We start from the raw sequence: 15,682 nt of genomic DNA, 5'->3' as shown, positions 1-15,682 counted from the left end.
GATTTGAGATTTTTCAGTCATATATTCAGAAGCAGCATAACCCATTGGTTGAGAGAGACATCTGGGACTTGGAATATCTTTTTGCTGTTCCAGATGCTGCTTTTGACTCGCTCCCTGACCTTTTCACTGCTCAGTATTTCAGCTTGTGAGACTTGCCAGCTGTTCTGCCTTTCCTTGTCCATCTTGCATCACTTGACCCTTCAGCTACCAGAGGCTCTTTTCTGTCTTGTCTGCAGTTTTGTATGCTTCTCCAGATAGTTACTGCTGATTTTCTGCTGTATGCAATTTCTCTCTAGCATTGCCAGTTTTACAGAATAAGACACTTGAAGTGGAAGCCTGGGCATAAACCTGGAAGATGAGGGACAGTTCCGTTCTAATCACATCTTCACTTTTCCAGTCGCATTGGTAGCAGCAACCTTGTCTTGCAACCGTGTGCTACCATGTCAGGAAAAAGCTGACATGTGCATAATAAGTAATATGCAAAAGCCTAACAGTCTTATCCTTTTAAGTTGCTCCTTAAGCCTTCAAACCCTTTTTTCGCAGTGTGATAGTTTGTAGTTGCTGCTAAATCAGACGTGGTATATCTGCACTTGAGACAAGATAGCCAGAAGGATTGTCTGTACATGTCTATCAGTTACACAAGTCTTCTACAGTTGGAATCCATTTTGACTCAGAACAGGCCGAGGGATTAGGAAATGATGGAGAGAACAAAGGGTCATTTCTAGGTTTCAGACGAGAGTCTGTAATGGACAAAGTTCTCTTAGCTGTGCAACTTCATTGTGCCTCCTGCTGCCGCAACACAGTAGTGGAAGTACGAGAAAGGGTTTGTCTGAATGTTGCTGCATGGATTTAAGCAGAGTAGGACCTAATGGCAAAGGCAGCAAAAGTTAGCCTGTGACAATCACCCAAAATACTGATCTGACAGCATGATGCTGTAGTCACAGAACTGCTGCAGTTGCTTCGCTTTACACAAGAGCAGCTGACAGATATGGGGGACACTTTGAAATACTTTGTTACTCAGCTATCTCTACCAAGGAAGCCAATATGATTTTGTTGCTCTATGAAGAAGAAACAAGTTCGAGCAAGTAGAGGAATGATGTGTTTAGGACTAACTCTGAGCTCCTTTCAGTGCTGAGTGCAGAAAGGACAAAAGGGAGGCAAGAGGTTCTGACACTGCGGTCCCCCCATCTGCCAGCGTTTTGTACCAAAGACCACACTAAATATGGAGGCACTGCTGTTCCATTACTAGTTCAAGAGCAATTGCAAAGCGTCTGGCAGACTTCTGCTTCCTGTTTGCCAGTTTGGGCTGAGTGCTGTCCTGAATGTAATAGGACAGAAGTTTTTTGAGAGACTAGTCCATTACGTGATTCCTAAAAGGTAGGTCTGATGCCTGTCAGTGATCCTTAGACCATGGGCAGATTCCTCCTGGAACAAATGCAGCTGGTGCTGTGGGATTATGGTGAGGGGAAGTGAACTAGTGTCCAGACCTCATCTAATGGGTTTAAACCGTGCACATGTATACTAACACTAGTCACAACCACAGAAGATAAATATGCACACACAAAAGTTGATGTTTTCAAAGCTGCCTGACAGAATTTGTTAACTGATTTCCATTGTAATTCACAAGAAGTTGAATACCTTCTTATTCTTTATAAATTCTCTAGTTTCATTTTATTTGGTCTACTTACCGCTGTGCTTGAATTCCTGTAAGCGAACAGTAGGCTTGTAAAAGTCTGGCTAGTGTAGGAAAATCTGTAGGATGCTTCTGGCATGGAAATGCAAATCATGTACTAAAGAGATATATTTGACCAAGACCTCAATTTTCTGGCAAAATTATTTGGTCTTGGCTTTGAAACTGGTCCCAAAACGCACTGAAAAGTAATGGAAGTCTTTCCCATAGCTTCAGTGGATCAGACCTTCTACAATCGGACTGGCTGATAACAGCTCTCACAACTTTTTATTGCCTAGGTAGGAATTGTTTAGGCCTTGGAAGTGAAATTCTTTCAAGTAAAATATCCAGGCTGTCCCTGATAGACAAAAATGAGAGTGGGGAATGCAGAACAGCCAGATGTTATCTGTGATTAGGGGTGTTACTGCCAGTAGTACAAAAGGTTTCTCGGATGTCTCAGAAACCTTCTGGATAAAAGTGTAATGTCTGTTCTAAAGGTTTGTGGAAGAAAGCTACTGGCAAGTGCACTGCCACAGCTTTTGAAAAGGAACAAGACAGGAATGCTTTAAAATCTGTCCTTGCAATGACAGAACTCGAGGCATGCTCCTTGCAATGTGCATCTTTCAAAAATGGTTGCTAAGCACTAGCAGAAAGTCAACTCTCTTTTAAAGTATTCTTTTACCTCGTGGACATGTTTTTTCCTTCCATGTACAATATCCTGTTGACACGGCAGATGAGTAGCAACTGATTTGAAGCACCCTGATGGTGAGAAATAGGCCAGACTTTTGCTTCCTGCAGTAGTTGCTCACAAAATCTGTTGTAGCAGAGATTCAGGTGTCTTGAGACATATTAGGAGTAAGATAAACGCAGACAGTGTTTTCACATACATGGTTTTACGAAGTTGTTATTCAGCTGTAAAAACAACTAAATCAAGAAAAATCAAAAGGAAACTCAATAGTCAGAGGCAGCACTCTGTACCTGAAAGATACTGATAACCTTAAACTTAGGCACTTATGCTCTATGCAGCTCATGGGAAGTAAGTAGGAAGGAACCCAAAATGAGACATCACTTGGAAAGTCAGTTTTATCGCTTCGTGTAAGTGTTGCAGTATTGAAGTAATATAATTCTATACAGAATTGTTGTGTCACAAAGATTTTTATGAATTTTACATGTGTATATGTGCGTATATATATTTGACAGATGTGTTCATCAGTGAACAATTCAATTGTTGCTGCAAAATTGCAGCCTTTCACTGGATATTTGTTAATGTGTCTGACATGGAGAAGTCATCTCCAGGCAGTGTTGCATTGCTTGCCCTTTTGGGAGACCAAGGGGGTTAGACCTTGTGACAGGCTGGAGGAGTACGGTTCTGGGGCAGGCGCTTTGGTGGCTTCTCATCTTTATCCATTTTGTGCCAGGCTGACATTGGGCTGCAAAGGACAAAATAAAGCATCTGAGCAATGGCAAAGATGTAGAAGAGTTGCTGAAAGTGAACGCTGATGATGTTTTGCATGCTTGAAATGTGCTATCTTGGCCATGAGAAATTTCAGTGAGAATAAAAACATACTGCAAACCATCAGGGTTTTTTGCCAAACGGGTCATCTTGGTGCAATCTTGTGACTATTCATTGTAACTGGATTTGCTGTGTTTTAATGACTTTGACTATTTCCTGGCAAAGTGCTGGGATCTGGGGGAGCTGCCCAATTCCATATTTCAAGCATCGGGTGAGTGGTAGCTGGGGAGAAACACTTCCCTGTTTTCTGTTCGCGGCACCAGCACGACCCTTCCTCAGTGGTGAGAAGAACGTAAGGGCAGTTATTTGCCTTCTAGACAGACTAGTGAGAGAGGCAGATGCCCTTATGGGAGCAGCAAAAGGATGAATTGGGGCCAGCAGTGGTTGATGGGCTCTGTGGACCAGGAGATGTTGATGCAGAGCCAGTGCATGAGGGAACATTTCTCATTTTGTTTACTTTGCATTCCCAATGTCCAGACAAGCCCAGGAGAGTTAGCCCACAGCCAGCCCCAAACAAATAAACCATGTAGCATTTGCTCAGTTCTGGTCATTACCTAAACTGGAGGTTGGCCAACTCAGTAGAGTTGACTCTGGCAGCAAATACAAGTTGTGTTTCCTGTTCAGAAGATGGGTTTGAGGAATATGCTCATTTAGTGCTTGAAAAGGCATGGCTTTCTGCCTTGTCTTATGAGAGCGAGAGGAGTTGGAGTATGTTGATGTAATTCCACACTTTGTCATGTGTTATTTACATACTGTTTGCACCTTGCTGTTCTCTGCATCAGTGCCAGCACCCTGATATTTCTGCAATTTATTTTTATGATCTTGGTGTTGAAACAGCTGTAAAAACAACTAGTGAAAGTGAGCCAGCTGCTGGAATTTCTGATTCCAAGTCTGGTTTGTAGTAGGCAGATTCTGAAAGGGAAGGAGAGATGGAAAACAACAGATAAACTTAATGTCATTACTAAATACAAGTCCTTTTAACAAAAACAAATTAGGTGGCTGGATTTTAACTGATGAAGATAATGAAATAATAAATGAAATAATACAACTGTTTTGTACAGACAGTGTCCAAGGATATACTACTGCTTTAAAGGAGATCTTATGCTTGCCTGTGAGGACTTGGGTGCAGTAGAATGTCATCTCTCCCACACCTCATTTGTTTTAGTATTGCAGAAATAGTTTAAGATATAAATTTTACTAGACAAAGAGATGTAGATCAATTAATATTTTCTCTGGCTAGCTAAAATCCAAGCACTTAGTTTGTACACTGGTATCAACGCCAGTGAAATGTGACTTTGTGGCATGAAATTAAAAATAGCCTTTCATCCAAGTAGTTAATTACTTTTGACTTTGGTATTTAGATTCTTGTTTGTGGTCCAAGTGTAATAGGGACCTGGTGTCCTTAACACTGGAATGATACACGTAATTACTGTATTTAAACTCTTCCTTTGTTCCTGCCTTGAGGCTGGCCCAAGCAGCAGAGATAAACTGATTAGGTTAGCTGAAGCTGAGAGCCATGATTTTCTGCTCTTGTGCAGCAAGGAGCAAGGGGTAGCCTATGGGTAATGATTTTGTTCCTTACTTTTTTCAGTTGCAATAGCTTACCTTCTGTTTACGATGCTTTCCTTAAAATATTTGCTAATTCACTTTCTATGGATGTGAGATGGAGGGCTGTTTCTTTGCATCTACTTTGCCCCAGCCAAAACCCAGCAGCATCTAAGAGATTTCTGCTGTATTCAAAAAATGGCAATTATGAGTTGGGTGCATTTCCTTTTGGAGAGAAACATAGAATGGTTTGGGTTGGAAGGGACCTTAAAGATCACCTAGTTCCAACCCCCTGTCACGGGCAGGGACACCTTCCACTAGCCCAGGTTGCCCAAAGCCCCGTCCAACCTGGCCTTGAACCCTTCCAGGGAGGGGGCAGCCACAGATCCTCTGCGCAACCTGTGCCAGGGCCTCACCACCCTCAAAGGGAAGAATTTCTTCCTCATATCTAATCTAAACCTCCCCTCTTTCAGTTTAAAACCGTTACCCCTCATCCTATCTCTACACCCCCAATCAAGAGTCCCTCCCCCCTTTCCTGTAGCCCCTTTAAGTCCTGGGAGGCTGCTCTAAGGTCTCCCTGGAGCCTTCTCTTCTCCAGCTGAACCCCCGCAACTCTCTCAGCCTGTCCTCACAGGGGAGGTGCTCCAGCCCCCTGATCATCTTCGTGGCCTCCTCTGGACCTGCTCGAGCAGGTCCGTGTCCTTCTGATGTTGGTGCCCCCAGAGCTGGACACAGCACTGCAGGGGGGTCTCACAGGAGTGGATTGGCCACGCTTGCTGGCGACACTGCTCCGGATGCAGCCCAGCACACGGTTGGCTTTCTGGGCTGCGAGCGCACATTGCTGGGTCACAGTCAGTTTTCCATCCACTAGTACCTGCAAGTCCCTTCTCAGGGCTGCTCTCAATCCACTCCTCGCCCAGCCTGGATTTGTGCTTGGGATTGCCCCAACCCATGGGCAGAACCTTGCACTTGGCCTTGTTGAACTCCATGAGGTTTGCACAGGCCCACCTCTCCAGCCTGTCAAGGTCCCTCGAATGGCATCCCTTTCCTTCCAAAATGATCTCATATAGCACAGATAAGTCTGTTCTCATTCCTGACACATTTTCACCACACATGTTGGTAAGCAGAGGCAGTGTACAATTCAGTTTAATGAAGCCTGTACTGTATGGTTGAAGTCGGTTCTTGGAGATTATCTGATCATTGCTTATTGCAAATAATTTCACTTAACCTCTTTTCCTCCTTCTAAAGAGCTAAGGTAACAAATGAGAGAGCTTGGGCATCCAGGGGATAAAGCTGTAGGCGTTTCAGGGTCTGCTTGGCTCTTGCTTTGTTGCATTCATAGTTAATTATTACAGTGCAAAGTGAATAACATATACTACAAGAGCCCTGACCACCTTGAAGTGTGAACAAACATTTATGAACAAAGCACTGAGAAAGCAAGCCATTGATTTTTCTAGTGGTAGTTGAATCTCCATTTGCAGCTCCAGTTTGGAAGGAGGCAAGGTTCAGTTCAGAAACTCACTGCAACTTCTAATATACTCTGCAGCCCCAGAGCTGCAGTTTTCAGAGCATGTACACTGATGGTATGTAACCCTCACAGAAACCCTCTGTCAGCGTAGCCTGAGGGTTTATCAGCTGTTTTATTCTTGTTAGGATGTAATTGTAACCCCAGGCACAAAAAAAATCTTTGTCTGCTCTGCTGAGAGCCAGACATGTTTGTAGGTTTAGCAGGGACGCTTTGCTAAAGTAAATGTAACCGTACAAGTGTTCTGAGTGACTCTTAAGTAAACCCTAAAGAGGCAGGAGAAATATTTTCTTTTCCTTTTTCTGAGAATAATGCCAAGTGTTTTAAGTCTTGATCCTGCAATTTGTACTTTGCAATGAAACCTCTGTGCTCGTGTTGAGGCCCGTTAACCTCAGCGGCACAGGGCAGTTAGGGGTTTTATTCACGGAGGTCGGATTCCAGGATCCAGCCCAAAGCAAGGACAAGGACAACAGACTGTGTGTGGGTATTAAAAACAAGAGGTGAAAATGAACAGCAGAGATGGCAGCTGGAGAAGTTGTTCCAAAGGAGGGTAAGTGTGAACGGTAGGAAGAAAGGAGAAAGGAAAAATGGTCTGAAAACCACTCCTGACTGGAATCTATTCAGCTATTCATTTCTTCTTGCTTGATTATATTGCAATTTATTTTACAATGGTGTAACACTGTCCAGACAAAGTACTTGTATTAATTGTCAGAGGGATGGCTTTGTCTATCAAATGAACGTGTATCTCCATTTCTTATCTGCTTTATAAGTTGGGTGCATACCTTTGCCATGCTGATGTCTGTTGCTGTGTTCAGTAACAGTGGTGTTGCTGTGTAGAGGACTGGAGCAGGAGTGCCAAGCTTGGACTCACCAATCTACTTTGCCTAAGTCAGAACAGGAGGTTTTGGTCTAGATACTCTTAGTCAGAGGTGTCTCCTGCCTGCATAGTCTAGAATATTTTATTCTTTTCCCACTCTGATGTTTAGAAACAATAAATACATGACCTGTGAAGCCAGCTTCCCCAGGCCCTAACAGCTGTGCAAGTTCCTGACTAGGCCAGAAAGGCTGCCAGTGGTAGTCCAGAAAGAAAAGAAACATGTTCTTCAAGCACTTACACACAGCAAAATGTCACTGTTAATTTTGCACACTGTTGTGTTTGTGGTTATAGTCAGATTTTATTCTAAGTATGCGCTATTTGCGCATGTAGGTCTCGGTTTGATTTGTATTTCAACTGAAAATGTCAGAACTTGCACCTCAAAATCCTGAGTTTGTTGAGCTCTAGACTTAAAAGGGGAACAGGAGGAGCCTTTTGATCATGAAGGTTAAGCACATGAATGCATGATTGTATGTACAAAATCCATCAAGATTTGTGACTGTCCAGAGATGGTTAAAAAGTATAGTTTTAACGAGGCCAAAAAGCCACATGAAACTTTCTTAAGTTTAATGCCACACTTCAGCTCTGGTTTTGACACACTTCTGGTGCCTTGAGTTGATGTGCCAAAATTCTGCGTGATTTGCAAGATGTCTGTAGTAAGTGTGGCAGGACACACACCCACTTTAGTCAGGGGATTGCTTGTATGAGGGGATAAGCAGCTGTTGTATTTACTGTCACCATGCCATTAAATGGACTTTAGTAAAACAAAACCAAAAAAAGCCTGCTTGTCTGGTGGGGTATATTAAGTCCCAAAGAAGCAGAGGCTTCTTTAATATTCCCTGAAAGTCCCAAGCCTGTCAGGAAGTATTAAATGGGGAGGTCTGCTAGTGAGAAACATACTGCTTTCCTTAGTCTGAAGACGTACTGTAAGTTCATTCCTTGTTACTGCCTGCAGTCCAGCAGAACTCACCTCAAGAAACATCTGATGTCTTCCTCAGTGCTGGTAGAAATATCTTACGCTGAACTTGAACCAATCTTTTGTCTCTTGCCTTCGTTTTAGCAACTCAGTTTATTATTATTATTGTCTTTTGTAGGCAAGTAATATTCTCTCAGCTGATGGGGTGCTGGTATGAGAATAAGCAGGCAGATGGTAAATGCTTTTCTAGAATACCTTCATAGTCAGGGCGTGTTTCTTTTCCAGCTGTGTTGAAAGGAGCAAGTTACTGCCTGGATAATAATCTAATTATTTTACCTTTTGCTCTCATTTTCTCGACAGGAGAGTTGTCCAGTCCCAGTATGGAAGAGCACAATGGCTCTGCAGAGACTCCTCTGCCGAGCCAAGGGCGGCACAGTGCCATTAAGTGTGGATGGCTGCGGAAGCAAGGAGGCTTTGTCAAGACCTGGCACACACGCTGGTTTGTTCTCAAGGGTGACCAGCTTTACTATTTCAAAGATGAAGATGAAACCAAACCCTTGGTAAGCGAAAGGAGGAGATGGGGTGGGTGGTGAGGGAGGAAAAGAAGTTAATGCAAGTAGAATTGTCTGCTGGTTAAAGAACCAAACCTCTCCATCTCTGTCACTGACTCAGTACGACTTGGGATTTTGATTAATGTGAACACAAAACTGTGTCAGGCCTTGGCAGTTAGTGTGGTTTCCCTGTCAGGCTTATTTCTAAAACTTCCAGGTCTGGTTTTCTTATTGCAGCATTTGAAAGGGAGTGAAGTGTACATGAAGTTCAAGTAGCAAAATCCAGTCAGATGAACTTGATTGGGGCAGATGAATAAGCTGTATTTGAAAAGGTACCGCTTATTTTTCTGCTGTTTCAAATGTGGTGTGTCCCTGCTTTGTGTCTTCCCAAATAGAAAATGCCATAGACTATAGCCTGAGTACATTGCCATCTGTAATGTGGAACAGACTGCTGTCTGCTGCCTGGTTCTGTTTTGGTGATTTATTGCTCCCTAATGCTCACCTATTTTCCTATTTATTTAGCTTTTTCACCAGCATGCTTTAGGGCCTCCTATCTCTAGAGTGCCATAAGAGTAGAGTAAATAATGCTGCCTCTCAGGTCAGAGCAGGCCTGAGCCTCTGTGATAAGGAGACCTTGTGCTAGCACCTACAGGAGTATGATGATCCTATGTATTAATCATTTCCTAGATGCCTGTGACTTCAGAAAAAGCTCTGGCATCTGAGAATTATCTCTGTGCAGATATTAAAATATAAATGCATTCATACTCTTTATGGCCACTAAATTTTTGATGGTGTACCTTTATGTGGAATTTCACAGGGAGTTCTCAGAGATGTAAAGTACATCTAATGTAGCTTCCTGTATGGAACAGGTTGTGACACTTTGTCAAGCTTTACAGCTTGCATTATGGCGCACGTGTTAAGGTCTTGAGGTAATTGTTCCCAAAGAAGGTTCTTGTACGAGTTGATTTCCAAGTACCAATTTCATAGCCTTGGTAGCTGTTTGCCCTTAAAATTATCCCAGATGGTATAGGTTAATTAAATAACATGCTACATATTTACAAATTATATTTTAGTATGACTGCTTAAATACGAAATAGCTAATAATTTATGGGAAACCAAATGTATCTTTCACTTTATATATTTTGCTAATCAAGAGTGTAAAAAGCAGCCATCAAAATAAAAATGTTTATGGGTCAGAGCCTGGGTTTCCAGAATACAACTCTGCTTCCTATCACTTGATGTCTCCCACTATGTCTGCATGCAAGGACTTCATTGCTTTTTGAGATGTGACACAATGCTGTATTGCATGGAGCTTTGCACAGCACTATGGAGACCAAACTATCATCTTGTCCGTCTGCCTGACCTGTGGGATGACTTCAGAAGATCCTGTGACTTTGCTGCTTCCCTTTTGTCAAATGGAGGTGGTGATTCTGATCTTCTGATACCTTTGATAGGTTAGGCCGCAGTTGATTAAATAACTGAAAGTTTGTTTGAGATTTCCACTTAAGTCTCAAGTAGGTTCATAAAGACACTAGAGATACAAAGTGTGGGGGGAGAAGTGCCAAAAGAAGGGTAATAGGTTAGGAAAATGAATGGGCCTGTCCAAATCAGGAGCAGTCAATATCTCATCTTGGTGCAGCTTTGGAATGTTTCTGAAACAAACTGCACAAGTGTCAGTTCCTGAAATATGTCCCACGTTCAATACCATGTACAGAAATGTTTGTTTCCCATTTAACTACATTGGAGGGTTTGCTGCATTAACTTTGACAAGAAAATCACTTTGACCTTCTGAGAGCCCTGTTCTTCCCGCAGAGAGCTAAAGCAAAGAACTCTACTGATACCATGAATTTTCAGTGTGTAGAGATATCATTAGGAAATGGTGAGCAGTATTTTGTTATATTATTATATTAGCCATGTAGTATTGGCTCTGTATTTAGGATAAACACCTGTTTCTTCGCTACTGGATCGAATAGTCAGCAAAATGTGCAACTGTACAATACTTTTTTAGACAGTAATATAATGGAAAAGAGTTAATGAGGGTTTTTTTCGAAATCGGATTGTAGTTTTTATTTTGCGTACCGTTTGGTTGTGTTTGGACGGAGTTGGAGAGCGGTGGGTGATTAATTGTCCTGAGTAATGCTTTAATTGCACACCTTGTACAATTATAGAAGGTGGAAGAACTATAGTAGGAGAGGACAAGCCAAGCCAATGAGTTTATGTTCATAGCCCTAATGTGAATTAGAGAAAAGCAGAATCCGGTTTCTGGTGTGAATTCAACAGGTATTCTGAGCACCAGTCTGCTTAACATTTGGGCTTGGGTTCTGTCCAGTCCGTACGAGAAATTACTCCATGACATTTGTGTTTTTTAAAGTGATAGAGATGTGAATGGAACTGAATTTCAGAAGGATATTATTATCTGTTGGATTTTATTCTACAAGTGACTGTGTATAATGGGAGTGAAGAAAGGAAGTAACATTTTGTGTCTAAACCATCAGTAAATGCTTTAGTATTCCTTAAGCATGCTCACTTCCTGCTAGTAATATAGGTAGCTACCACATACATTTTAGTCACTATGTGTCCATCTCCTCCGAGTCAGACTATTAAATTTAAAAGTCGTTAACTATCAGCATGGGGAAATGTCTCTGCCAACCTGTGTCAGATGCCCAGAGGCAAACAGAGCTATTGAAGAACAACAGAAGAAAAAGCAGTACACAGCTGTTAATCTTATAGCCAAGGTCAGCGAATTGTCATTGATTCTTTATCATCATCAAACACAAGAATCTTTCCCTTGCAATGCTTTATTGGTAAGAATAGCAGCTGTCTTTTGCTCTCATATCCTTGAAATGTCTCTGGGGATCTGGCTAAGATGGCATTTCTGTTTACTGAAGATATGGATAGCAATAATCTAGTTAATTCCAGACAAAAAACCTAACAAATAAGTGAGCAAGCCATGTGAAGAAATAAAAGCAGATTTCTGATAATTCTTTGTAATTTTTACTTCTTGGAAGTGATACTGGATTTTGCCTTGTTAATTCTTTTTAGTGTCTTGGTAAGTCACCTTACTCCCGACAGCTTGTTGTGCTTTGGAAAGCTAGTGTTGTGCTAGATCTGAAGGTCAGCTATCCAAGCTTGAAATGTGGCCAGCTGAAAGAAATCAGCATTTAGCATTCCCCCTTTCACAGTAGAGCTGTTGTTTAAATGCAGCCCAAGAAAATGTATTTCTTCCTTTCTTCTCTGCCTATAGTTAACTTCTTCAGCCGTGTCTAGGTTGTCATGGTCTTAATTGAAGATGGGAGGAGGAAGTCAGTGCCTCTTAGTGAGACAGCGTCCTTTTTCTGTGGTTTTGTGAGCAGCAGGAGGGAGCTTCCAGGCATCATCTCCTTGTTGCAGCTTTGCTGTCATACTCTCCTGGTGTTACCGAGGAAGCAGGTTTATGGGAGCAAAGCTAGGTAACCTGTATTGATGGAGCATCATTGATATGAGGTTGTAAATGAACAAAAATGGGCAAGATCAACCAGTCAAAACAGTGTTTTAGGCTTAGGCACCTATTTAATGTAATTGCCGCTCCACTTGGTTATGGACTTGAATTTGAGGTGTGTACAGTAGAGAGATCTTAAAGAACTGTGAACTAGCCTTCAAGAAATACTTTGTTGGTATATGCCTGAAAGCAGACGATGGTCTCCTATTTCAGTTTATATCCCATCCTGAACACTTTGGCGTGCAGTTTTTATCCTCTAGATCTTGTTAAGCTCTTAACTGTTTGGCGTAAGTAATGCTAAACAGTATATAGTGGCTCACAGGATCGAAGATGAGCTCTGGGAAGGGAAGCAGATTTGAATGCTAAGGTGTGAATCTTAAATGTGGAATTTGAATCGGTCTTTGATTGAAACAGAGTAAGAGGCAGCCAGAGTCTTAAGTACAGGTCACTGTTTGTCTGTAAGGGAAAGACTGTCTTTGATATACAATCAGAATATATTTTGAAGTATTGCTTTCTGGCAAAATACACGCTTCCTATTTAATTCGTGTAAAAATTACATTGACAGGAAAATCCATTTAATGGCATTAATAGGAAATATGACAAATTTCAGTTGCATTTTTAAATTGAAATATAGCTTCTAATGAATGTGTTAAATAGAAATTAATATGATAATTGCATAATTTGAAACTTAGCCTGTCCGTAGGGGAATTTTTTCAGTATTAGTATTGAATAATATTAAAGATTGAGCATCGTGCTTTTTTATAAGTTAAAAGGGAGTGGCTAACATTTCTGGGTGGAGGGAAAAAACCTAATTGTACATGCACTTTAGAACTGCATCACAAGAAATGGCCCTCTTTGTTGCCTAGAGGATTTTCAGTAAGGGACATCAGAGTTACCAAGTAATCAGTGATAGGACAAGAGGGAATGGCCTCAAGCTGCACCAGGGCAGGGTCAGACTGGCTCTTAGGAAGTATTTCTTTGCAGAAGGGGTTGTTGGGCGTTGGAATGGGCTGCCCAGGGCAGGGGGGGAGTCCCCATCCCTGGAGGGGTTGAAGAGTCAGGTTGACTCAGCGCTGAGGGATGTGGTGGAGTTGGGAACGGTCAGTGTGAGGTTCATGGTTGGACTGGAGGAGCTTCAGGGTCTTTTCCAACCGAGATGATTCTGTGAATCTGTATTATTCACTCTGATCCTTGTCTTTGGGAAGCCACCGGAAGTAGCTTTTGTGTAAATACTGAAGAGCAGCATAGCAAGCGAAATAGCTTCTTACAGATACTGCTTTGACTTGTAAGAGCAACTCCCTCGGTCTTGCATAGTGGAGGATGTGAAGCACCAAGTCTCTGCACACTTGGCTTCATGGACCTTGCTCAAAACTCTACCTTTCATGGAGCAAATTCAGGAACTTGATGTGAAAACAGCAAGGAGTGTCCAGACCACTGATGATTCTTTTTTTTCATTTCTGGGCAGAACACTTCCTATTAGTCTAGGAAACAGAAACGGTCTTGGGCTGAACATGTGCTACTGGGTGAACCCTCACCTGTGTAGGAGCAGTGCTTTGAAATATTGAGTTACCTAAAACCTATTGCAAACTGTAAGGGAGAAATTAATCAAATACAATTATGCAGGTGTCACAAGAAATGGGAGGGGGGTTTGATAGAAAAATTCCTGTTTCTCAGGAATTTCCCTGGAAACTCAATACGCTGGATGAATGTATATAGGATTTTCTTTAGATCAGTAATGATGTTTGCTATTAATGAAAGGATTTACCAGCAAGCCTTCCTGTTATTGGCTGTTGGATACAGTTTGTTGAGGGTGGTGAATATGGAACTTCAAAACCAAACAAAGGAAAAGCCTCCACAAAAAATCCATCAAAAAACATACCTTAAACAGTTCATGTGAATGCAGTGGAACGAAAGGATGTCCAACACACCTAAGATGAAGGTTTTAAAAAAGTCAAATGGTATTCTGCAAAGGCAGTCATCTGCCAATGACTTCCTGAAATAGTAACATGCTCTGGAGCAGTCCTGATAAAGGTTTCCAGCTGGTCTTGCTGAGCTTTGTCCAAAAAAAATATGAAGTAGACAAGAAATAGTGGCCCCATTTTTCAGATGTCTAAATGGAGCCTCATTGTGACTGACTGTACACCCCTTCTAATAATTTCTGCTTGTGGAGTGCTTGTTGTTGGGTAAACTTGCACTGCAGATTGCAGCAGAGCAGTTGGCTCGCACTGAGCTCGGCGCAGTTGTGGCCTGGTGGTTGTTGCTATCCCATTGTCATTCGGCAGTCTGGAGTGTGACCTCTCCTTTAATTTATTTCCCTTCATGGCTTTTGACTTTGCATAAGCTCACTAAAGGAAGGTACTGTTGTTGCAGTTTTGCACACGTCGTGCAAACTAGAAACAGATTTTGGATTAGCCATGTGTTCCTGGTGTAATGATATTTCCTGTTTCTTGAAACACTTAGTTGAAGGAAGAGAAGCCTCTGTGTAACATACCTTTCTATTTATGACAAGTGCATTTTTTTCCTTTCTGATCGTTCTTGATTTCCATCCACTGGACATAAGGTCTCTCAAGTTTTAAACTGAAAATTAACTTATTAACTCTTATCACCGATGGAGTTCCTGATGAGCCAAGAAGAGTTGTATCCTGTCTGATGTGAGTAGCAGAATACCATGCTTTTCTCCTATGTGAGACAGAAACAGATACAACCTGGCATGGCAAAAGGCAAAGCAATCTTAAATCTGGTATTTCTCATGTAGTGAACTGCTACAGTGGTAGCTGTTCAGCGCAGAAAGTGAAGTGAAAGCCCCAAAACTGCTTTGGCCCTTTTTTATAGGTTTTCAGGGAATGGGTCCTCAAGTATATGAATATAATCAGGCTTTTGCAACTCAAGTAGTGAAATTTCTGGAATACAAGAATGGTTACTGAAGGATAGGTTTTAGCTTTTACACGAGTAGAAAGTTCTGCTGTTTCTAATACCTCTGTGCCTTTGTAAGTTTTAAAGTCACTTACTGCTGCATGTTTCAGCAACTTATTCATAGAGATGCATTTTTTTACTGCAATTACTTATGTCATTGCTATTAAAGGTGTAATACACTTTGGTCGGTAGATACCCATGGTAATTTTGTACAAAAGAGACTAGTGTGAGAAGGCTAAGTTTATTTGAAACCAGGGTGTTTCTAATGCCATTATTCTGTTGCTTGGGAAAGGTTTCTCAAATTTGCAGGACTGAATTTCTGTTCTCAACCTGAGACAAATAGTCACAAGGTCAGTCACTAAGGTGCTCAACTTGGAGGTGATCAAATTCCAACTTTAATCCCCCTTTCTGCTTCAGACCAAAAATGTAAACTTGAATTTTCAGTAATTGTTCTTTGTTTTGTTCCTTTGAATAACTTTGGAGGGCTTGGGCTTGGCTCAGTAGGAATCTTAAAAATTTTCACAGGAAGAAAGAAGGTTTCTCCTCCAGCATTAACTGCCACGTTAACTACAGGAGTGTCATTGAACACTGTGGAAGGTTATGGGTACTGTGCCAAAATCGGGCAATTACTGCGTAGTGATTTGCCCCAGCTTATGCTGTTGGAAATTAAGTTCACCCATGAAGATGGATTTTAGGTT

General features: G+C 41.7%; 1 protein-coding gene across 1 annotated transcript in view; it reads left to right on the top strand.

The window, feature by feature from the left end:
- ARHGAP24 (Rho GTPase activating protein 24) overlaps window positions 1-15,682 on the top strand; it is a 228,870-nt gene that overhangs the window by 32,273 nt on the left and 180,915 nt on the right. Inside the window, exon 2 of the mRNA XM_074867554.1 lies at window positions 8,403-8,602. Coding sequence (XP_074723655.1) covers window positions 8,423-8,602 — 180 coding nt within the window. The 5' untranslated portion in view covers window positions 8,403-8,422. The remainder of the gene's footprint in view (window positions 1-8,402; window positions 8,603-15,682) is intronic.

Source organism: Strix uralensis, chromosome 4, assembly GCF_047716275.1.
Source record: "Strix uralensis isolate ZFMK-TIS-50842 chromosome 4, bStrUra1, whole genome shotgun sequence".
NCBI classification, from domain to species: Eukaryota; Metazoa; Chordata; class Aves; order Strigiformes; family Strigidae; genus Strix; species Strix uralensis.
This window is presented reverse-complemented; position numbering and strand designations above follow the sequence as displayed.